The 16,887-nt window shown below is 39.7% G+C and overlaps 1 protein-coding gene across 3 annotated transcripts in view; it reads left to right on the top strand.

Moving 5' to 3' along the window:
• Nucleotides 1–14,518, top strand: part of LIN28B (lin-28 homolog B) — a 178,319-nt gene extending 163,801 nt beyond the window's left edge. For all 3 annotated transcript variants that reach the window (XM_073335159.1, XM_073335160.1, XM_073335161.1), the window contains one exon: nt 14,149–14,518. In XM_073335159.1, coding sequence (XP_073191260.1) covers nt 14,149–14,518 — 370 coding nt within the window. The remainder of the gene's footprint in view (nt 1–14,148) is intronic.
• Nucleotides 14,519–16,887: the final 2,369 nt, after the last annotated feature.

Consider the following 16,887-nt stretch of genomic DNA (forward strand, 5'->3'; position numbering starts at 1 on the left):
TCAGCTGAACACAGGTGACCCAGATGCAGGGGAAGGAACCTCGGGTAACTGTGTGAATGCATTTCCCATTGCATTACAATGTTTATATGTACAGATGGCACCTGTCCCCAACGTAGCTGGACACAAGTATAGACTTTTAATTAAGTTCCTTGTACTAGAAAAGGTGGCAGTACAAGACGGGGAGTGTTATCTACTTTTCATTCCCCTGTACAGTTAGGCAGGGGGGCATGTGGCAAGGATGTCCCCTGAATCCTCCTGAGAGATCTCAATGAAACTTCCATGGAGGTGCTCTGCAGTCCTCTCCCAAAGGTTTCTAGGGATGACAGCCTTATAGCTTCCTCCACAGTAGGATACATTCTCAGGCTAGTCCACCATGACTTCAGCAGGAACCATTGCAGGAAAAAGGCTGGCAGCATACGGGCCCAGGTGGCTTGGGGATGCCAGTGGCAGTTGTGCTCTCTGTCTTTTCATTACCCTCAGGAGCAAGATATCAGCTAAAATCAGCACCACGTGTGGAAAATAGTGCCAATGCTCCAAGCCATTACCCTGCACTCATCCATGGAAATAGGGGATGAAATGGTATTGTTTCATGCAAGGAAAAAGTGTTCTGAAATTTAACTTTTGCTTTCCCTTGTGACTGTACAGACAATCGTACCGCAGTGTTTTTTTGTCTGTAGCTGCTGCCATGGAATGCCTGACCATGATAAGGAAGAGAAAGAAGAGGAGACAGCCAGGAGGATATGTTCAGTGAGATCCCTGCAAGCCAGTGCTGCATTGGACCATGAACAGAAGGGCTTGGAGGGTGAACATTGCAGAAGAAGGAAAGAGCAGACAGGAGAAAGGCCCAGAAGTCCCAGCAGGAGAGGGAGATGCACTAGGACATAATGGAGCTTCTCTGGCACCAAACATAGATGCTGGAGACTCTTGTGGATCTACAGGTTCAACAGTCCCAGTGTTGCCTCCCTTTGCAGTCAGTGAATAACTCCCCTTTAGCACCACCCTACACTCCCCAACAGTCCATGTGGCATCAGGGGCCACATCCCTACCATTTCAGGCTGAGGGCCAGTAAGAGGAACCACCATTTCACATATGCTGAGCTGTGAGAGCCCCTCTTGTTGTATGTAGAGCCAGTATGGACATGAATGTTCTTTCCCCTTGTTAAGTTCTGTTCCAGTAATTTATTTCAGAAGTTTTTATTATATTTGTTTGGGGTTTTGCACTGGTTTTGATATGCAATAAAAATCTATTTGGGGGGGGTAAATAATTCATCTTTATTACTTCACAACATATGCAGCAGAGTGCCTAGCACTCGTGAAAGCGCCCACAACTTGTTTTTCTACAGCAAGCACTGCACAATTCCTAACACCCCCAAAACTTAAGGGCCAGATAGAGCGCAGTCCACCACACCACACTACTGACTGTTAAAGTGCTCTTTCAAGGCCTCCCTCAGTCACATAGCTCTGTGTTGAGCTCTTCTAATAGCCCTTGTGTCTGGCTATTTGAACTCAGGAGACAGCCGCTCCTCCTCCATTCCATAGCAAGTTTTCTCTCTTTGCCTCACAGATATTATGCAGGACACAAAAGGCAGCTATAACCCTTGGGATGTTTTTTTTCACCAAGATCCAATCTTGAGTAAACTACGTCAGTGTCCCTTCAATCTACCAAAAATGCATTCACTGGTCATTCTGCACCTGCTGAGCTTGTAGTTGAATCTTTCCTTCCTGTCGAGGAAGCTGGTGTACAGCTTAGCAAGGGGTAGGCTGGGTCCTCCAGGATCACTATTGGCATTTCAACATTGCCAATGATAATCTACAGTGGGCAAGAATGTCCTGCTTGCAGCTTTCTGTATCGTCCTGTGTTCTTAAAGATGCAAATGTCATGCACCTTCCCCAACCAGCCAACACTGACATCAGTGAAGCATGCCTGGTGACCACCAGCATGTGCAAAACCATAGAAAAGTAGCATTTTCTATTGATATATGCTACGGCAGGTGCCAAAATAGGGATATGTATGCCATCTATTGCCCCAATGCAGTTCGGAAACCTCATTGCTGCAACTCCATTCACTGTGTCTGAGAGTCACAGTCCTGCCTAGCATGGCCCTTTCACACCTGCATGACAACAGCCACACACACACGGCACGCAGATTTCCCAATTCCAAAATGGGTTCCCACTGAGCCGTAACAAAACGATGTCACAAACTTCCACAGAGTGATCGCAACTCGCTTCTCCACTGTCAGTGTAGTTCTCACTTTGGTGTCCATGTGCTGGAGGACTGGGGTGAACTCAGCACACAGATCCAAAAATGTGGCCGTTCACAACCAAAAATTTTGTAGACACTGCTCATCAGTCCCAAACCTTCATTATGCTGTGATCCCACCAGTAAGCGCTCATTCTTTGGGCCCAGAAGTGGCACTCCACCATCTGCAGCTGCTCCGTGAATGCCTCCAACCACCCTGAATTGTTTTTTGCTGTGTCCCATAGCAGTCTGTCCTCCACAAAATCGTCATGTTCCCCCATTGTTGCAGCTCTTCCTGCGGCTCTGCAAATACTGGAGGATTGCACATTCTGTGTTTGCAATGTTCATGACAATAGTGCGGAGCTTTACACACTCCATGCTTCTGTCAGAGATGGCAGGCAGTGAGAAGTGCTGCTTGGTTTTGTGGGATTTTTAAAAATTGTGCCGAAATTACGGGATATGGATAGCATTGAGAAAGTTGCATGATGATAACTTGATCCCCTTGCTCTCAGTCACCCCTGTGTGACTTTCTGCCCCAGCATGCATTGCCAAAGCTTCCCAAAAGACAGCGTGCCAGATGATGTGCATTGCACACTGATCCCTACCCATAGTGCACAGCACTGTGCCTCAACATAAGACTCCTGGTGAGTACGTGTAGCCCTGACACAAGAAGCCAAGTATGCATGAGCATAAGCACTATACTAACTGTGGCAGCTTTATGTTGACATAACTTTCATCAACCAAAGTTTGTAATGTAGACATGGCCTTAAACAGCCTAACATCCTGCCTACAGTTCTGCTAAGATTCCCAGAAAAACCTAGTCCAGCATGTGCCGCACATGTCGTGTTAGAACCATGACCTAACACATCAATTAGCATGACTACAGAGATGCATTTACAGCACTGGGCCTGATTCAAACTCACCGAGGTTTTTCACTGATCTAATGCCCATGACTTGGAGTGGAGTTACTTCTGATTGACAATGGTGTAAGCAAGAACAAAAACAGACCCTCTGTGTTTTCTACCCATTAGAAACATGGTTTAGTTTTTGTTCCCCAGTCACAATGTTGTACATCTGAAATACATACTGGTGGGACACACACAAAATCCCACAAAACAACAAGAGCAGCCACAAAACCACAAAAGACTCCCACCACAACAGTCTGTGGATTTTTAAAGTGCTTAGAGCTTGTCTACACTTGAAAGTTAATTTGGATTAAGGTAGGGTGTGTTTTTAAAGCACGAGGCAATTCCTGGATAACTCCATGTGTAGAGAAGCCATTAGTCTTAGTTTTCAAATACATACATGCCTAAAGTCAGGCATCTCATTAAAACTTGCCTGATTTTTAGATGTGCTGCATACCTGCAACTCCCACTTACTTAAAAGACAGTTATGGCTATTGTAGGCACCTCTGAAAAATCACTGTGTCTAGATGCCTAAATATGGATTGAGATGCCTAACTTTAGGCACCTCTTTTTGAAAAATTCCATCTTAGGGCTTGTCTTCACTACCGGGGTAAGTCGACCTAAGTTACACTACTCCAGCTATGTGGATAACATAGCTGGAGTCAACGTAGCTTAGGTCGATTTACCCTGGTGTCTTCACTTTGCTACATCGACAGGAGATGCTTTCCAGTCCACTTCTTTTACTCTTCTCGGGGAGCTGGAGTACCAGGGTCGAACGGCGAGCGCTCTGTTGTTGATTTAGCATGTCTTCATTAGACCCGCTAAATCGACCCTTGCTACATCAGTTGTAATCAGGTAGTTTTTAAGTGATGTGAAACTTGGGTCTGCAAGACGAATCAGACTCCTGAAGAGGGTACAGTGATCTAGAAAGGTTGAGAGGCACTGACTTAGAGTAGTGTTTAGGCTACTCTCATTCATGGCAGCTTCCACAGGCGTGCCCCACAGTCCAGCATCCCCTGTGGTGATGAGTGCTATGGGCACGTCAGGGGCTGCAGGTGCGGACTCTGTGGCTTATGTCAGGTCCATGTGGTTCTTTGTGGCTCTTTAAGATCTCTCTTTGCCATCAGAAGGGCATGTAAGGGGCTGGGGCAGGAACCAGTTTTGCTTCCCTACCCAGTTACGTTGTATAAATAGTTGGGTGAGTGGGTGCAGTTAATTACTTTAAATGGAAGTTGATAACTTCTTAACCATAGGCTCCTAAGAGCTCCTTGTGGAAATGAGCTACTTTCTCCTCAGGTCCAGTTAAGATTTAGTTGCAGGAGGATGTAAGATTCAAACACAGGAGGAATTGTTCATTAAGCACTTGGAAATCCTGCCGCACTTTCTAATGAAAAAAGTCATTTATTTTTCTGTAGCAGAACAATGTCCCAGTTTAGAACCTATAATGTTGAATGCTAGGGAAGGATTATGTTTAGATTAATGTGTGTGACATAGGCATTATTCTGTGTTCCCTGCGCGATGTCAGTAGCTGTGTCTGTCTACTGGCAATGTGTATGCACAAAATATTTTAAAATTTCTCTTTTTAAAAATAGTAAATAAGTCAATGTGTACTTTCTACCCAGTTAAATTAATTCATTGTTAGGTAACAGATATTTTTGTATGTTTAATTTTCATATTTTGGTGCACACTACTTACCTCTTAGATCAGAGAATGTTTGTTTTTATAAAACAAACAAACAATATATATTATGGTACACTGGTTCATTCTGATAGAGTATTTTCTGTACAAAATGGGTTAGTAAAATATTTCTGTGCTGAGGTCTTGCATGCTAAATTTAAGAAAGTTTTTTAGAAACTGGTTACCAAAATCCTTTCTGAAAAACTATTGTTAATTCTGCAATTCCACTTACAGCTTTATGTTAGATATTTTAAATGGAGCCACTTTAATTTAAGGTCATAATTGCTTGCCAGTGTCAAATATCAAAGCTCACAGGGAACATCATTCTGTTTTTTGTATATATTTTTCAAAATGTAAGTGGGTTGGCTCCTAACTTTAGGATTTATCTGAATTCATAGTTCAATGTTTCACACCTGAAACGTATAATTTATGTGACTCTTTTCAACATGGTGTATTTAAATGGTTACTGAATTTGAAATGGCTCTATCATCTAGTAAGAACTGAGTCTATTTTTAAAATACGCATTTTCATTTTGTGCTGTGTTAGTGCTGTGGACAGATACACATTTTACTTTTTAAAATCTGACATGTAAATATTGTATTCTTGTATCGAGATTGAACATCGTAAAATTGTTTCTCAGAAGTTCTTAACTCCCGCTAGAGAGAAAACAACTGTGTTCATGCACTGTTTAATTTTTACAAATTGAAGTAAAGCCAAAGCATTTTTCCTTCAGGAGACATATTCCTTACCTATTTTTTATGTGATTGCTTGAAAATAATTTCCCTTCCTGTCTGCAAACTAGACTGAGTGAACAGTGTAGATAAGATTCCATGGAAAGGAAAGAAATTGTCAGAGAAATTTTTTTCAAGAGCTAATGTCTGTGTGGTCCTCTCCATTTTTAGAAGAATAATAAAATGGCTGAATTCTATATGGGTCTGTGCGGTTTAACCACCATCTTACGTTTATTGTTCTGGTTGCTTCTTATCAGGAAAACAAAATCTTTTAGTAAACCATAGTAGCTCATTCTAAACCAATTATTTTCCCACCAAACTTAAGTTCATCGTATCACCAAATGCCTAATTTATCAGACAAATGTTCTGCCTGGTTTGTTAGCTCCTTTGTTGGAAAAAAAAATCATCAGCAAAAGAATATAACCTATTGATATTACTTCTAAAATACACTAGGGAGAATAGATTGAGTTAGAACTAACCACATGAAACTATTCAGTCGGATGAGTTTACAATTAGGCATTTCATTTTTTGTAATGAGCACATACATCAACAATAATCCATGCTATGTTACTGGAAACCATGCAGAAAGTGTCTTCATGACAGCATGTTGGGGTTATCTAAATGTGGGGAAAAGGCAGTCTTAGGAGAAGAGAGAGGCTTTTAAACAGCCTCTACAAAAATTTAACCTCTTAGATCTTACTTGTTATCCTTGTGATATAGGATTTTTTATTTTGGAGGGGGAGGGGATATATAGGTGAGCAGATCAGCTTTTCATTCATCTCAAAAACAGTGAAGCTGTGAATTTTCAAACAGAATTTCACTTTAAAAGCCCCACTGCTGCAATTAACTTCCCCAGCATGGACCCCTGTAGGCCCCCACTGCAGCTAACAGGGTCCCTCCTGCATGGGTGGGTACAAGGGGCCAAATTAGCAGATACAGTTGCAGGGTCAGGCCCCTCTGTTTGTAAACATTGGAATTTGATCCTAAGGTACCATCGTCTAAAATTCCAGCTGGGTTAATTTACATAGTTTTTTGATATGTTTTATTAAAACAATAAGAGCATAATTAAAAAATATAAATAAACATTTTAATGGGTAAGTAAATAATATTGGTTTTGTGAGATTCTATCTGCTTTAATCGAAAGGTAAGAAAGCAAAATGACGTATTAAATAAAATCAGTGTGTGAAACAGGCAGAGTAGTTTCTGGAAAAATCTTAAACCTCAGCTGGTCTTTTTCTTTGCTTAGAATGAGCAAGTATTTTTGTGGGTATGTCTCGTGTTTGTTACAGGTCTCACATTAGTTTTTCCCTTCAAGAAAGCCTGGTCATGATGCCCTCCTAATTTACAAACCAATACAATGGGATTGCAAAGAATGCACACCAGTGTAAAGTGTGTCCTGATGAGTTGTGAAGCAGCACTGTGAAATTCTGGACAACTGCATGAATACAATTCCTGTGCCATGAGCAGTACTCATGCCAGTTTTGAACACAAGTGAGCAACACCATTGCTTTGTTTCCTCTGGGATTTCCTGAATTTTAAAATGATGAAGAAAATACCCTCCCTTTAAAAAACAAATAAACCTCCATTTATAAGAATCAGGGTGAAGATATTAAATGGAATGGGTAGCAGGCTGCATAGAATCTACAGCTAACCTGAATTCCTGCCTGCCCTTCCCCCTTCTTTTGCTCTAATTTAAGGTTCCACATGTATGACTCTATGTAGTTTTCTTGACTGTTCACGTAGAACTTGTTTCGTTTGTTTCTGTAGCAGCTGACAAAAAATAACCCCACCCCCCTTCCCATGACAGTTGCTGTCTGTTTTCAAGTTGTGATGATTTTGACCTCATATTCAGCGTCTCTGTCTCTTACTGTTCACAGTATCTGTAAAGACATCAGATATATGCCTGCCTGCCATTTATATTCTTAAGTAATATGAGGAAGAAGTCCTGCTTAAAACAAAAGTAGGTTAAAGTGACTTCCTAGCACTCAGTCAGGTTGACGTTTTTACTGTTGATTTCTTTACAAAAAAATTAACAAATAAAAGTTCTTTGGCATTATAGCCTACAGCGACAGTGGTTAGCCTTTGCATAACGCGAACATCTTAAAGGCTTGTGTTTAGCTGCAGGAAATAAAATGTGATGCTCTCAGCTTTTAGAATGCTTATTGGGAAAGGTTTAATATCCAGTCTTGGGTTATTAGAACCTTTAAATCATCCATAAAAATTATTCTAGATTCCTATGAAAAATGAACTCATAGATTAGCTGACTTTAGACAGACTGAAGCATCTTGTAATGCTGGAGAAGCATTTCTGACTTCAGCTGCTGTATTGCCCTGACTGAAGAGAATGATAAAACAGCATCAGGGGCAGGCAATTTTGTTACAGTTACTCTCATCATATATGTTCTGCGGTTAATTGTTTACATCTGAACCAGGCTCAGCAAGGGAAGGTGTGGGTGTTCCCTTCTTCTCCTGCCCCCCTCCCCCCCAACCATCTTGTTCTTCAGACTAATATCACTGAAGCCTTTAAATACTGAAACAATTATGTTCAGTGTTAATCTTTTTGCTATATCTTGGATAGTTTAACTCCCCTAGCATCAGAATAGGATAATTAGAGAAAACTTCCCTGTGTTTTGCTTGCAAAACTCTCATTTCCTCAAGAATGTTGTGGAGCTAATGACTAAAGAAAACTTTATTTATAAACTTAGGTCTCTTTTAGTCTATGTGTCATGTGTTGTAAAACCTCTAATTTGCACTTGCTGTAAAATAACATGCCATCTTTCAAAGCATTTAAACCACTAGCCCCCGCACTGTATTAGAAACCATTCACTGTTCACAGCGCACCAAAATGCAGTTTTTATTACTGGTTAGTATTTAAAGGAAAGGAATTGGCTAGGGAACATTTAAAAGATGTTAAACACCGCTGCCCGCAGCCCTTCCCTTTCCCCTGCCCTTTAAGTAGATGTAAAAAATCATGTAGTCACCAGTAAGTAATTTAAAGTTTTTTCTGTCAACAGATAACACCATACAGCTACACAATTATTCTCTACTCATCATATATATTGGATTATTGTCCAAATCATATTATAGGTCAGCGTGAAGACGCACACAATTGTGCTGGCCTTCCTTGTTGCTTAGATCACCCAAGCTGTGGCAAACTGTTTGCAAGACAGTGCTGGTGTCACTATAAAACTGTTTCTAAGTATGAACATGAAAACATGAGTTTAAATTAAGCAAAGCTAAATGCTAGAAGTGTTTTTTACTTTGCATTTAAGCTTCTGAAGGCATAGGTAATTTTAAAATGAATTCCAGTCATCAGTTTGGTTACAGTTAATATTGCACCTATTACATTCATATCATTTTCATTCCTATTCATTTAAGGTTTTTCTTCAACTTTGTAAAATTCTCAATTTAACTATGAATTGATGGTGAACTGGTGTTTGGAAGGAGAAGTGTTTCTTAAATTCCTAGGGTGGTGGGTTTTTTATATTTCCTTTCTCAGCTGTAGATTTTAATAGACTTGTTTTCTTGCTGTTGATTTTAAAGTATGTTGAGGATGTTATTAAATGATGCTAGACAGATTTCCTAAGGCTTTCATTTCATGACATTTTTCATTCCGTGTCTCAGAAGCAGTCTTAATCTACCTCCCTTACTCAGCTAACTGTACTGAGGCAGTGTTCCCATTTAGGATAATTGTCATCTCTTTATCTGTATTTCATGTTGCGTTAGGTTTTGAGCATGCAGTCACCTAATAAATTATCAGAGCCTATTAAGACTATGAAGGGCTGTTCCTTTTATAGCAGATCGTTTCCAAGAAACAGAATCAGGAGTTGCTCATACATGGTTTTTGCTGTGCTTTAGACTTTATGTTGACCTAAACATCATGTGATGTATAGTAGTTTGTTTTATTTTAACTTTATTTTAAGATGCTGAGATAAATCACCATGTTTCAGTGGTATTTTTATTTTAGATAATCATTTATTCCAGTGTTATTGGTTTGGATTATGTGTGCATGTTCAAATGTGCACTTGCTTAATTTTCCTTTGTATACGCTTGCCTGTCTATTGTTTTGTATATTTATGTGTACAGTGTGTACACAAGAATATACAAATCCATACATAGATCAGCCTGTGCCTGTGTATCATAATGTATTAGGTTTCATTTCATTGTGGAGTAAGGTAAGAAGATACAGCTGACACATTAGCAATTACAAACAGTTTGGATTTTGAATTCTCAGCTAGAACAAAAGGGTTAATACCACATTTCAATGTGCATGAATGATACCATGTGGTATCATTTGTGTGCTCCGAGGTGGCTGACCATTTCCATTTTGGTGTCAATCCCATGAGAACGAAAGCATTTCAGAATGGGGTGTGAGCTGTCTTGCTGGTAAGAGTGATTGACAAGGAACGAAGAAATAGTCAGAAGAACTGAATAAATACCACCCTCCTGTTTAAGTCCAGGCACACATGAACAGGCACATACACAATTTAATGCAACACTTCAACCAGTAGACTGACTTGCTTGGTGACAAAAACATGGCTGAGAAGCCAAATTACAGTTTAATTATAATAGCTTTTATTAAAACAAGGGCAACAAAAAACGCTACTAGAAATTTAAGTAAACTGGGGGGGGATTAAACTATTTTGAAAGCAGGATGTAATGATAAATATAGATGCAAAAGCTGATTGAGGCCCCTGGAGTGGAAGTGGGGGCCCTGACAGCAGGTTTTTGGTCAATTGGTGAGGCGAAATGGTTCACTGAATTGGATAACACAGTGCATACCATAGTGACTGATTAAATTGATTTGTCCGTGGCTGCAGCCTACTCTATTACTGAGGCCCTTTAACCTATTTTCGAACTCTTTTAAAAGAGAGAGAGAGAAAGGAAGCTTCTGGATGAATGTGATCCTAAAGGAAGGAAGTGAAAATAAGTTAAATTTACAGCTATAAAATTCTCTTCAGAATTAAGGTCAGATATATCATTCCCAAAGTGGATTACAATCCTTACTAACACATAGATAAGAAGTCACAGAATAAATACATATCTTATACTATATAGAAATAAAGCAAGAAAATGCCATTCTTTAATATCAAATTCAAATCATAACACCCCCCCTTATTTTTTAGTATCTTTCTAGAACTTTGGGGGAGGAAGGATAAGGGAAGGGATCATTGCCATTATTTTTCAGTTGTCACTCTTACTGTTTTATCTAGTGGTTCTGGAGAGATCTTATCTGACAAACATAGCTATATACCAGTAAGAGACGTTAATTTGGTCATTTGTTTTGCAATAGCTTCAGTGACTGAGGGAAAGGAAACCAATGTACAATGTTACAATGTACAATGAAAACATTTTTACTAAACATAAGAAATATCTGTCATTTTGGTCTTAGAGAATAGGATGGGTGTGAAGTATCTAACATTTTATTTAACCTTGCTGAAATATTGGGGAAATAAATGCTAGATGACTGTGGTTTGTAAAACCCTGCCTATTTTCTTTTTTTCCTTTCAACTGCAGAGGGTAATTAAGATTGCTGGGTCAGTTTACAATACATGCAAACAGACTCAGTTTGAGAAACAGTTCTTCCATCCTACTGGCCGATTACACAAAAAACAGATGTATACTGAATATTTAAAAATGTTAGCAGTTCATCTGAAGCCACTTAAAGACTCATTTTAGCGGGTTTTTTTTTTTTTTTTTGGTTTCACTTTTAAAAATTGGGCACAGCTGATGTCATTACAACATTCTATGCAAGGATTTGTAAAAAATCATTGGAATTCTATGTATCATTTTACTTATTCAAATTATAAATTGCCCTTGCAAAATTCAGCTTGGCCAAGGCAAGCAATTTTTGGATCATGCTAATGGGTAGGCAAGAGTTGTTAGAGGGAAAGGGTTCCCCCTCCTTGCCTGGAAATATTAATGGCAATTTTTCAAGGCTGGTATAAACTTTATACTATTTTTAGCAATTTTTCTTCCAAAACTGAAATCTATTTCACAAGCTAAGGCAAACATGCACACATCCATGCTTCAGTTTGGGCATGCAAGTAGACGAACACAGCAGTCACAAAGTTAAATATGTTCACAAGTGATTGCAGAGTTCTGGCTACAACTGCAATTTTCCAGTGATCTGCAGTTTTAAATATCTAACCAAGAGTTAGATCGAAAGCCCACTGAAATCCATGGAAAAGTTCGTAGTGACTCCAGTGGGCTTTGAAGCAGGTCTATGTAAGCAGAATTTCCCTTGTTTAACAGGTTTGTAAGTTAAGCATGGAAATCACATCATGTGATTTGGTGTCACTTTCCTCAGCAAAATGGTAAACAATGAATTAAATTTATGCATGTATAAGATGTATAATGCTAATTATAGAAACACAGCAAATATCTATACAAAGGTCAAGATGAATGTAACATGATGGTCCTATTACGTCAAAGAAATTATCTTCACAGACCTGCATTCTGTGCATGATTTAACAGTTCATGCAATTATTTTCTTTTTAGCAAATAGTACAAAAATGTATACTGTGCTCATTTAAAGAAATCATAAATGGAGCCTGTCATATAAATAAGGATCATTCAGTGAGGTATTGCTTGAGGACTGCAGGATTGAGCCCTTAGTTAACAAGATTACCAGTAAAGTATTTACATTCTGGCTGTGTGTTTAATCATTGGCATGACTGTTTTAAAGGTTAAAGCCATGTAATAGTTGAACATTCTGGAGTTTGTCTACTTGTTTTTGGAAGACTTAAATTTAGTTGTGTTGAATTCTGGGTTTCCAAGGAAGAAAACAATAAACCCATTTTACGATGCTCACTGTTATATTTTCAGAACCATGCTGCAACCTCTTAGCAATAGGTATTGCCAATAGCTTCCTCCTGGCCACCATCTCCCTCTTACTATGTCCCAATGATCCAGGCATGGAGAGGACCTTCCACTCAGGCTGCTGGGTCCATGACGCCATTCCCACTCATCCCCTTGCAGCACTGTTGGGATCTGGTGGGTGAGCTGGGGCTGGGGACACATCATTCCCCCTACCTACTAATCCATGCAGATATTACTGAGAAAGGTAACACAGCACAGGATTGTATAACTTTTCCTACAGAACCTCCTCTATGGTGAGAGAACATCCCTTTAAGGGTGGTACAGGGGGCAGCCTGGGGCAGGAGAGTTCACTGAAGTCATGCAACAGTGGGCAGTGGGGAGAACCCCCGGGCTCCAGAACTGCCTCCTATAAACCTCCTGGATCATGGGAGGTTGAATTCCTCTTCTCTGCCCCACAGAGGAAAGAATCAGGGAGGAACTCTTCTTCAAAGGGACCCTTGCAGAGATTTCCTTCCCATTACTTGGTGGGGGAAATGATCTAGCTATTATCATCATAACTTCTCCTTTGCTCTGTTGGATTTGACTAATTTGGATGCCATACAGTTTTTAAGGTGGTGTATACCTTTGGAAGGGTTGGGTAAACTGTGAGACTGTTTATCAAAGAACATGAACTTCTTTCTTATCAAATTTCACCATATTATTCAACTTTTAATGGAGGACTCTTTTCTACCTTGTAGCTAATATGGCACAAACAGCACTAATTAGTGAGGATGCACTTGTAGGCAATCATAGCCTGATTTTTTTGCAACCACACCTTCAGTCATTAACCCAAATTAAACACACTAGCACTCAAACAGTTTATTGCTGCAAATATTCAAGTAAAGATATTTAATCTACATTACATGAGCTACAGACTTTATTGTGGGCACATGTTTGAATATTTGGTGCCCTCTAGTGGACCATTCTAATGTTATCAGCCCAAGCACATTCTCTGAGATTATTTATTGCAGAGAAATACAACTGGTACATTTTGGCAGAGTCCAAACATACATTTTTACAGTTTAATAAACTATAAAGCTTATTTTTGATTCTGGATTTTAACTTTTGTTACCACTGAGGGGTACATAAAGTCATTATTATTCCCTTCATATATTTTTCTAATGTATTTGCACACAGCGTCTGTGACTGTTGGGTCTCACACTAAAAAGCCCTCACAGTTTCACCTCTGGTGTCCCTAGGCCATGTTTTTAAAGCTATTAAATGCATCTTTAGGCACCTAAATACCTTTGAAAATCTGGCCTTAGGACTTGATCTATTACAGTCAGTAGATAGACTCCCATTGACTTCAGTGGGCTTTGAATCAGACTCTAAGTAAGGGCCAGATTCTGTGTGAGTGATACCAAAGTGTTTGTGGTGGAAGATACTCATCAGTATGAATGAAGGTGGCGGAATCTGGCCTAAATGAGGATGAGATTTTCATAGTACCTAAGTGATTGAGGAACACAAGTCCTATTCCCTTTCAGTGGAACTTGTGCTGCTAAATCACTGAGAAACTTCTGAAAAAAATCTCACCTTAAATCCTTACAACCAGAAAATAAATACTATAAAATATTGAGTGGAAACTCCCACTGTTTTACAAATGTGCTGTGTGTCTTCACATGAAATTAAAAATTGTTTACATATCTTAAGATTTGGTTCTTCCTCGTTCTTTCTTTAATGTTTTGAAGAATATTTTTATTGACGTATTTTATAACGGACTTTCTTTTTCGTTTGTAGATGCTACAACTGTGGTGGCCTTGATCATCATGCTAAGGAATGTAGTCTACCTCCACAGCCAAAGAAGTGCCATTACTGTCAGAGCATCATGCACATGGTGGCTAACTGCCCTCATAAAACTGTTTCACAACAGCCCACTAGTTCTCAGGGAAGATATGAAGCAGAACCACAGCCTTCCACTTCTGCTTTCCTGAGAGAAGGGGGAGGGGCTTACGGCCATTCATCTCCATCATATTCTCAGGAGGGAAGGTCAGAGATCTTAGAACGTTCAGGCAGGTCACCACAAGAAGCTTCCTCCAGTAAGTTATCTGCATCACCTGAAGAACAAAGCAGAAAGGGGCCTTCTGTTCAAAAAAGGAAAAAAACTTAGAGCTTTGTCGTAACCTTTCATTTTCTTTACCCTCTTGGAATGTCTACCTCATGCAAGAACAGGGGAAGTAATTTCACTATCAGTAGCTGACCTGAAATTTTAACTACTGTTGAGGAACTGTGAATTTATTTTTTTTAATAGACAGATCACTCCAAGCAAATTACATTTGAGCAGGGTGTCTTGTGTTTTACTGCCTGTGTGGGTGGGTGTGCACGAGTGCATGTGTCTCTATCATGTCTTTCTGTCTGTATGTATACATATCTATAATCACTATCTCTATCTCTGTATATGTATACATACACACACCAGCAGAACATTCTCCATTTCCCAGGATACATCATCCATTGTGAAGCAATAGTCATGGTTCAGAATGTTTTTGGATACTCATTCCTGGCAGCAATCTTGAAACATGCTTTAAAAAACCAGTTAAGATCATGACTGTTACTTTTGTGTGAACCAAAGGATACTTCACCTCTCCAAGCTACCAATGATATGGTACTAAGAATACTAAGACATTCCCCTAACTCTCTATTTTGGGTAGATATTTTGTTCTTGATGCCCAAAGTGTAGCAATGCTGTTTTTTTCTCCACACACCTGTCAAGGGCATGCCTTGATTAAGTATGGCTCTGTTGCCACAATCTTTGTTCAGGAGTAGACTCCAGAAAAGACAATGAATGTGTAGTTTCTGTGCTGAGATCTCAAATGTTATGTTAAATGAATATGGTTTAATTTTAAGTTAGGTGACCATTGTGTGGGGGAGAATGTGTCAGTTGTTCTGAACTGATTGGTTTGAGTGGTATCAAGCTACCACCCTGTCTGCCCCCTTTGAGTTTTGTGAAAATCTTGACGGGGGTGGGGACGGGGGTGGTGGCAGCAGCTGCTTCCCTTGGTCCCAATTTGACCCCCTGAGTCAGTGTATAGATCAAGGGGATTTCCGCCTTGTTTACTACTGAAAGTCTTGGAGAGAACTCCCTAGGGTTTTTTAAGATAAAGGAAGAAGAAATACAAAGTTAGTGACATATTGGGGTACAGCCTTGGTGGAGAATAAAACTATATGGGCACTTACAGTTCATCAGCATCCCCTGCTATTCATATAGTAAAAGTACAGTACTGAGTGAAGAACATACACAGTTGACGCAGAGAGGCCTTAGAGCAGGGACATGCAAACAGTGCGAGACTTGCCAGAAGCCCTAGGACTCCATCTGCTTTCCATGAAATGGAGAAGACTGCAGACCAGCCTCGGCTCAGTGCATGCTGGGACTGCTCCTCTGCACTGAAGAACGTGTTTGCAAGCCCCATTCTAAAATTCACTGGGCTGCACTTTAACCAACCCATGGCTACACTTTGGCCATCCTTAACCTGGTCCATTTGCAATTGGTAAATTAACAAATTATACCTAAGAAAATGTCCTAATCATCCCATTGCAGATGTAATTTCTTTGGAGAAACCTGTATAATCCTTAACACTGGCAATAAACATAGGCTGTTACAAAAATTGAGACAGGAAGGTAGGTTTAAGCTCAGATAATCAAAAAAGAACTATAGCATGTCTGAAAAGGCCAAATTCATATCTGTTGTAATGCCATTGGCTGCAGTGGCCTTACACCAGCAGTGCATCGGGCCCATTGTATGGCAAGGCCTCCCTCCCCAAATTGTCTTGCCACATGAAACTTTTACTGTAGCTGCTGCTGCTGCAGTAAATAGATACCGATCAGCTGCCTCCATGAAGGGCAGGAGTCCTGCAGATGAACTTTGCTTGAATTCCATGACAGTGTTTGTGAGAATCTCAATGGTTTCTACTGACGTTCTCAGTATGCTGTAATACAAAGCTTACCTTTGACGATATTGAATGTGATGTACCTATAGAGAAGTACTTCCTTGCCTTACGTGAGGATTGTAAACTTATTTAAATTATGTAGACAAATCAAAGTGGCATTGCTTAACCTTCTAGCAGGTGTAATAACCAGATTAAAGAGCAAAGATGCAAAACTTAGGTCACTTTGAAAATTTAAACCAAAGTTCCTTATAGAAATAGGCCATTGTGGATTTGAAAGTTGGTCATTCCCTGTTTACATATAAAAAGTTCAGAGCTGAGATCATTAGGAAATAAGTAATCCTGACATACAGACCTTCCTGGTGCAGTTTGAAAGAGTTTTGTGCACCAAAACCAGACTGAACTGCTAAGAGCACATACCAAACCTATCTTATTATTGAAAGCTTAGGTTTTATTTTTGTATATTAGAATGTGATCACTATTACATAGCATACTCAGGATAAAGAACTTTGCTCAGGGAATATACCATGTAATGTTGTTTTTTTCTTTACAGAATAGTCTACAGGCCTGCTTACTCAGAACAAAACCAAATAGA

Source organism: Lepidochelys kempii, chromosome 3, assembly GCF_965140265.1.
Source record: "Lepidochelys kempii isolate rLepKem1 chromosome 3, rLepKem1.hap2, whole genome shotgun sequence".
NCBI classification, from domain to species: Eukaryota; Metazoa; Chordata; order Testudines; family Cheloniidae; genus Lepidochelys; species Lepidochelys kempii.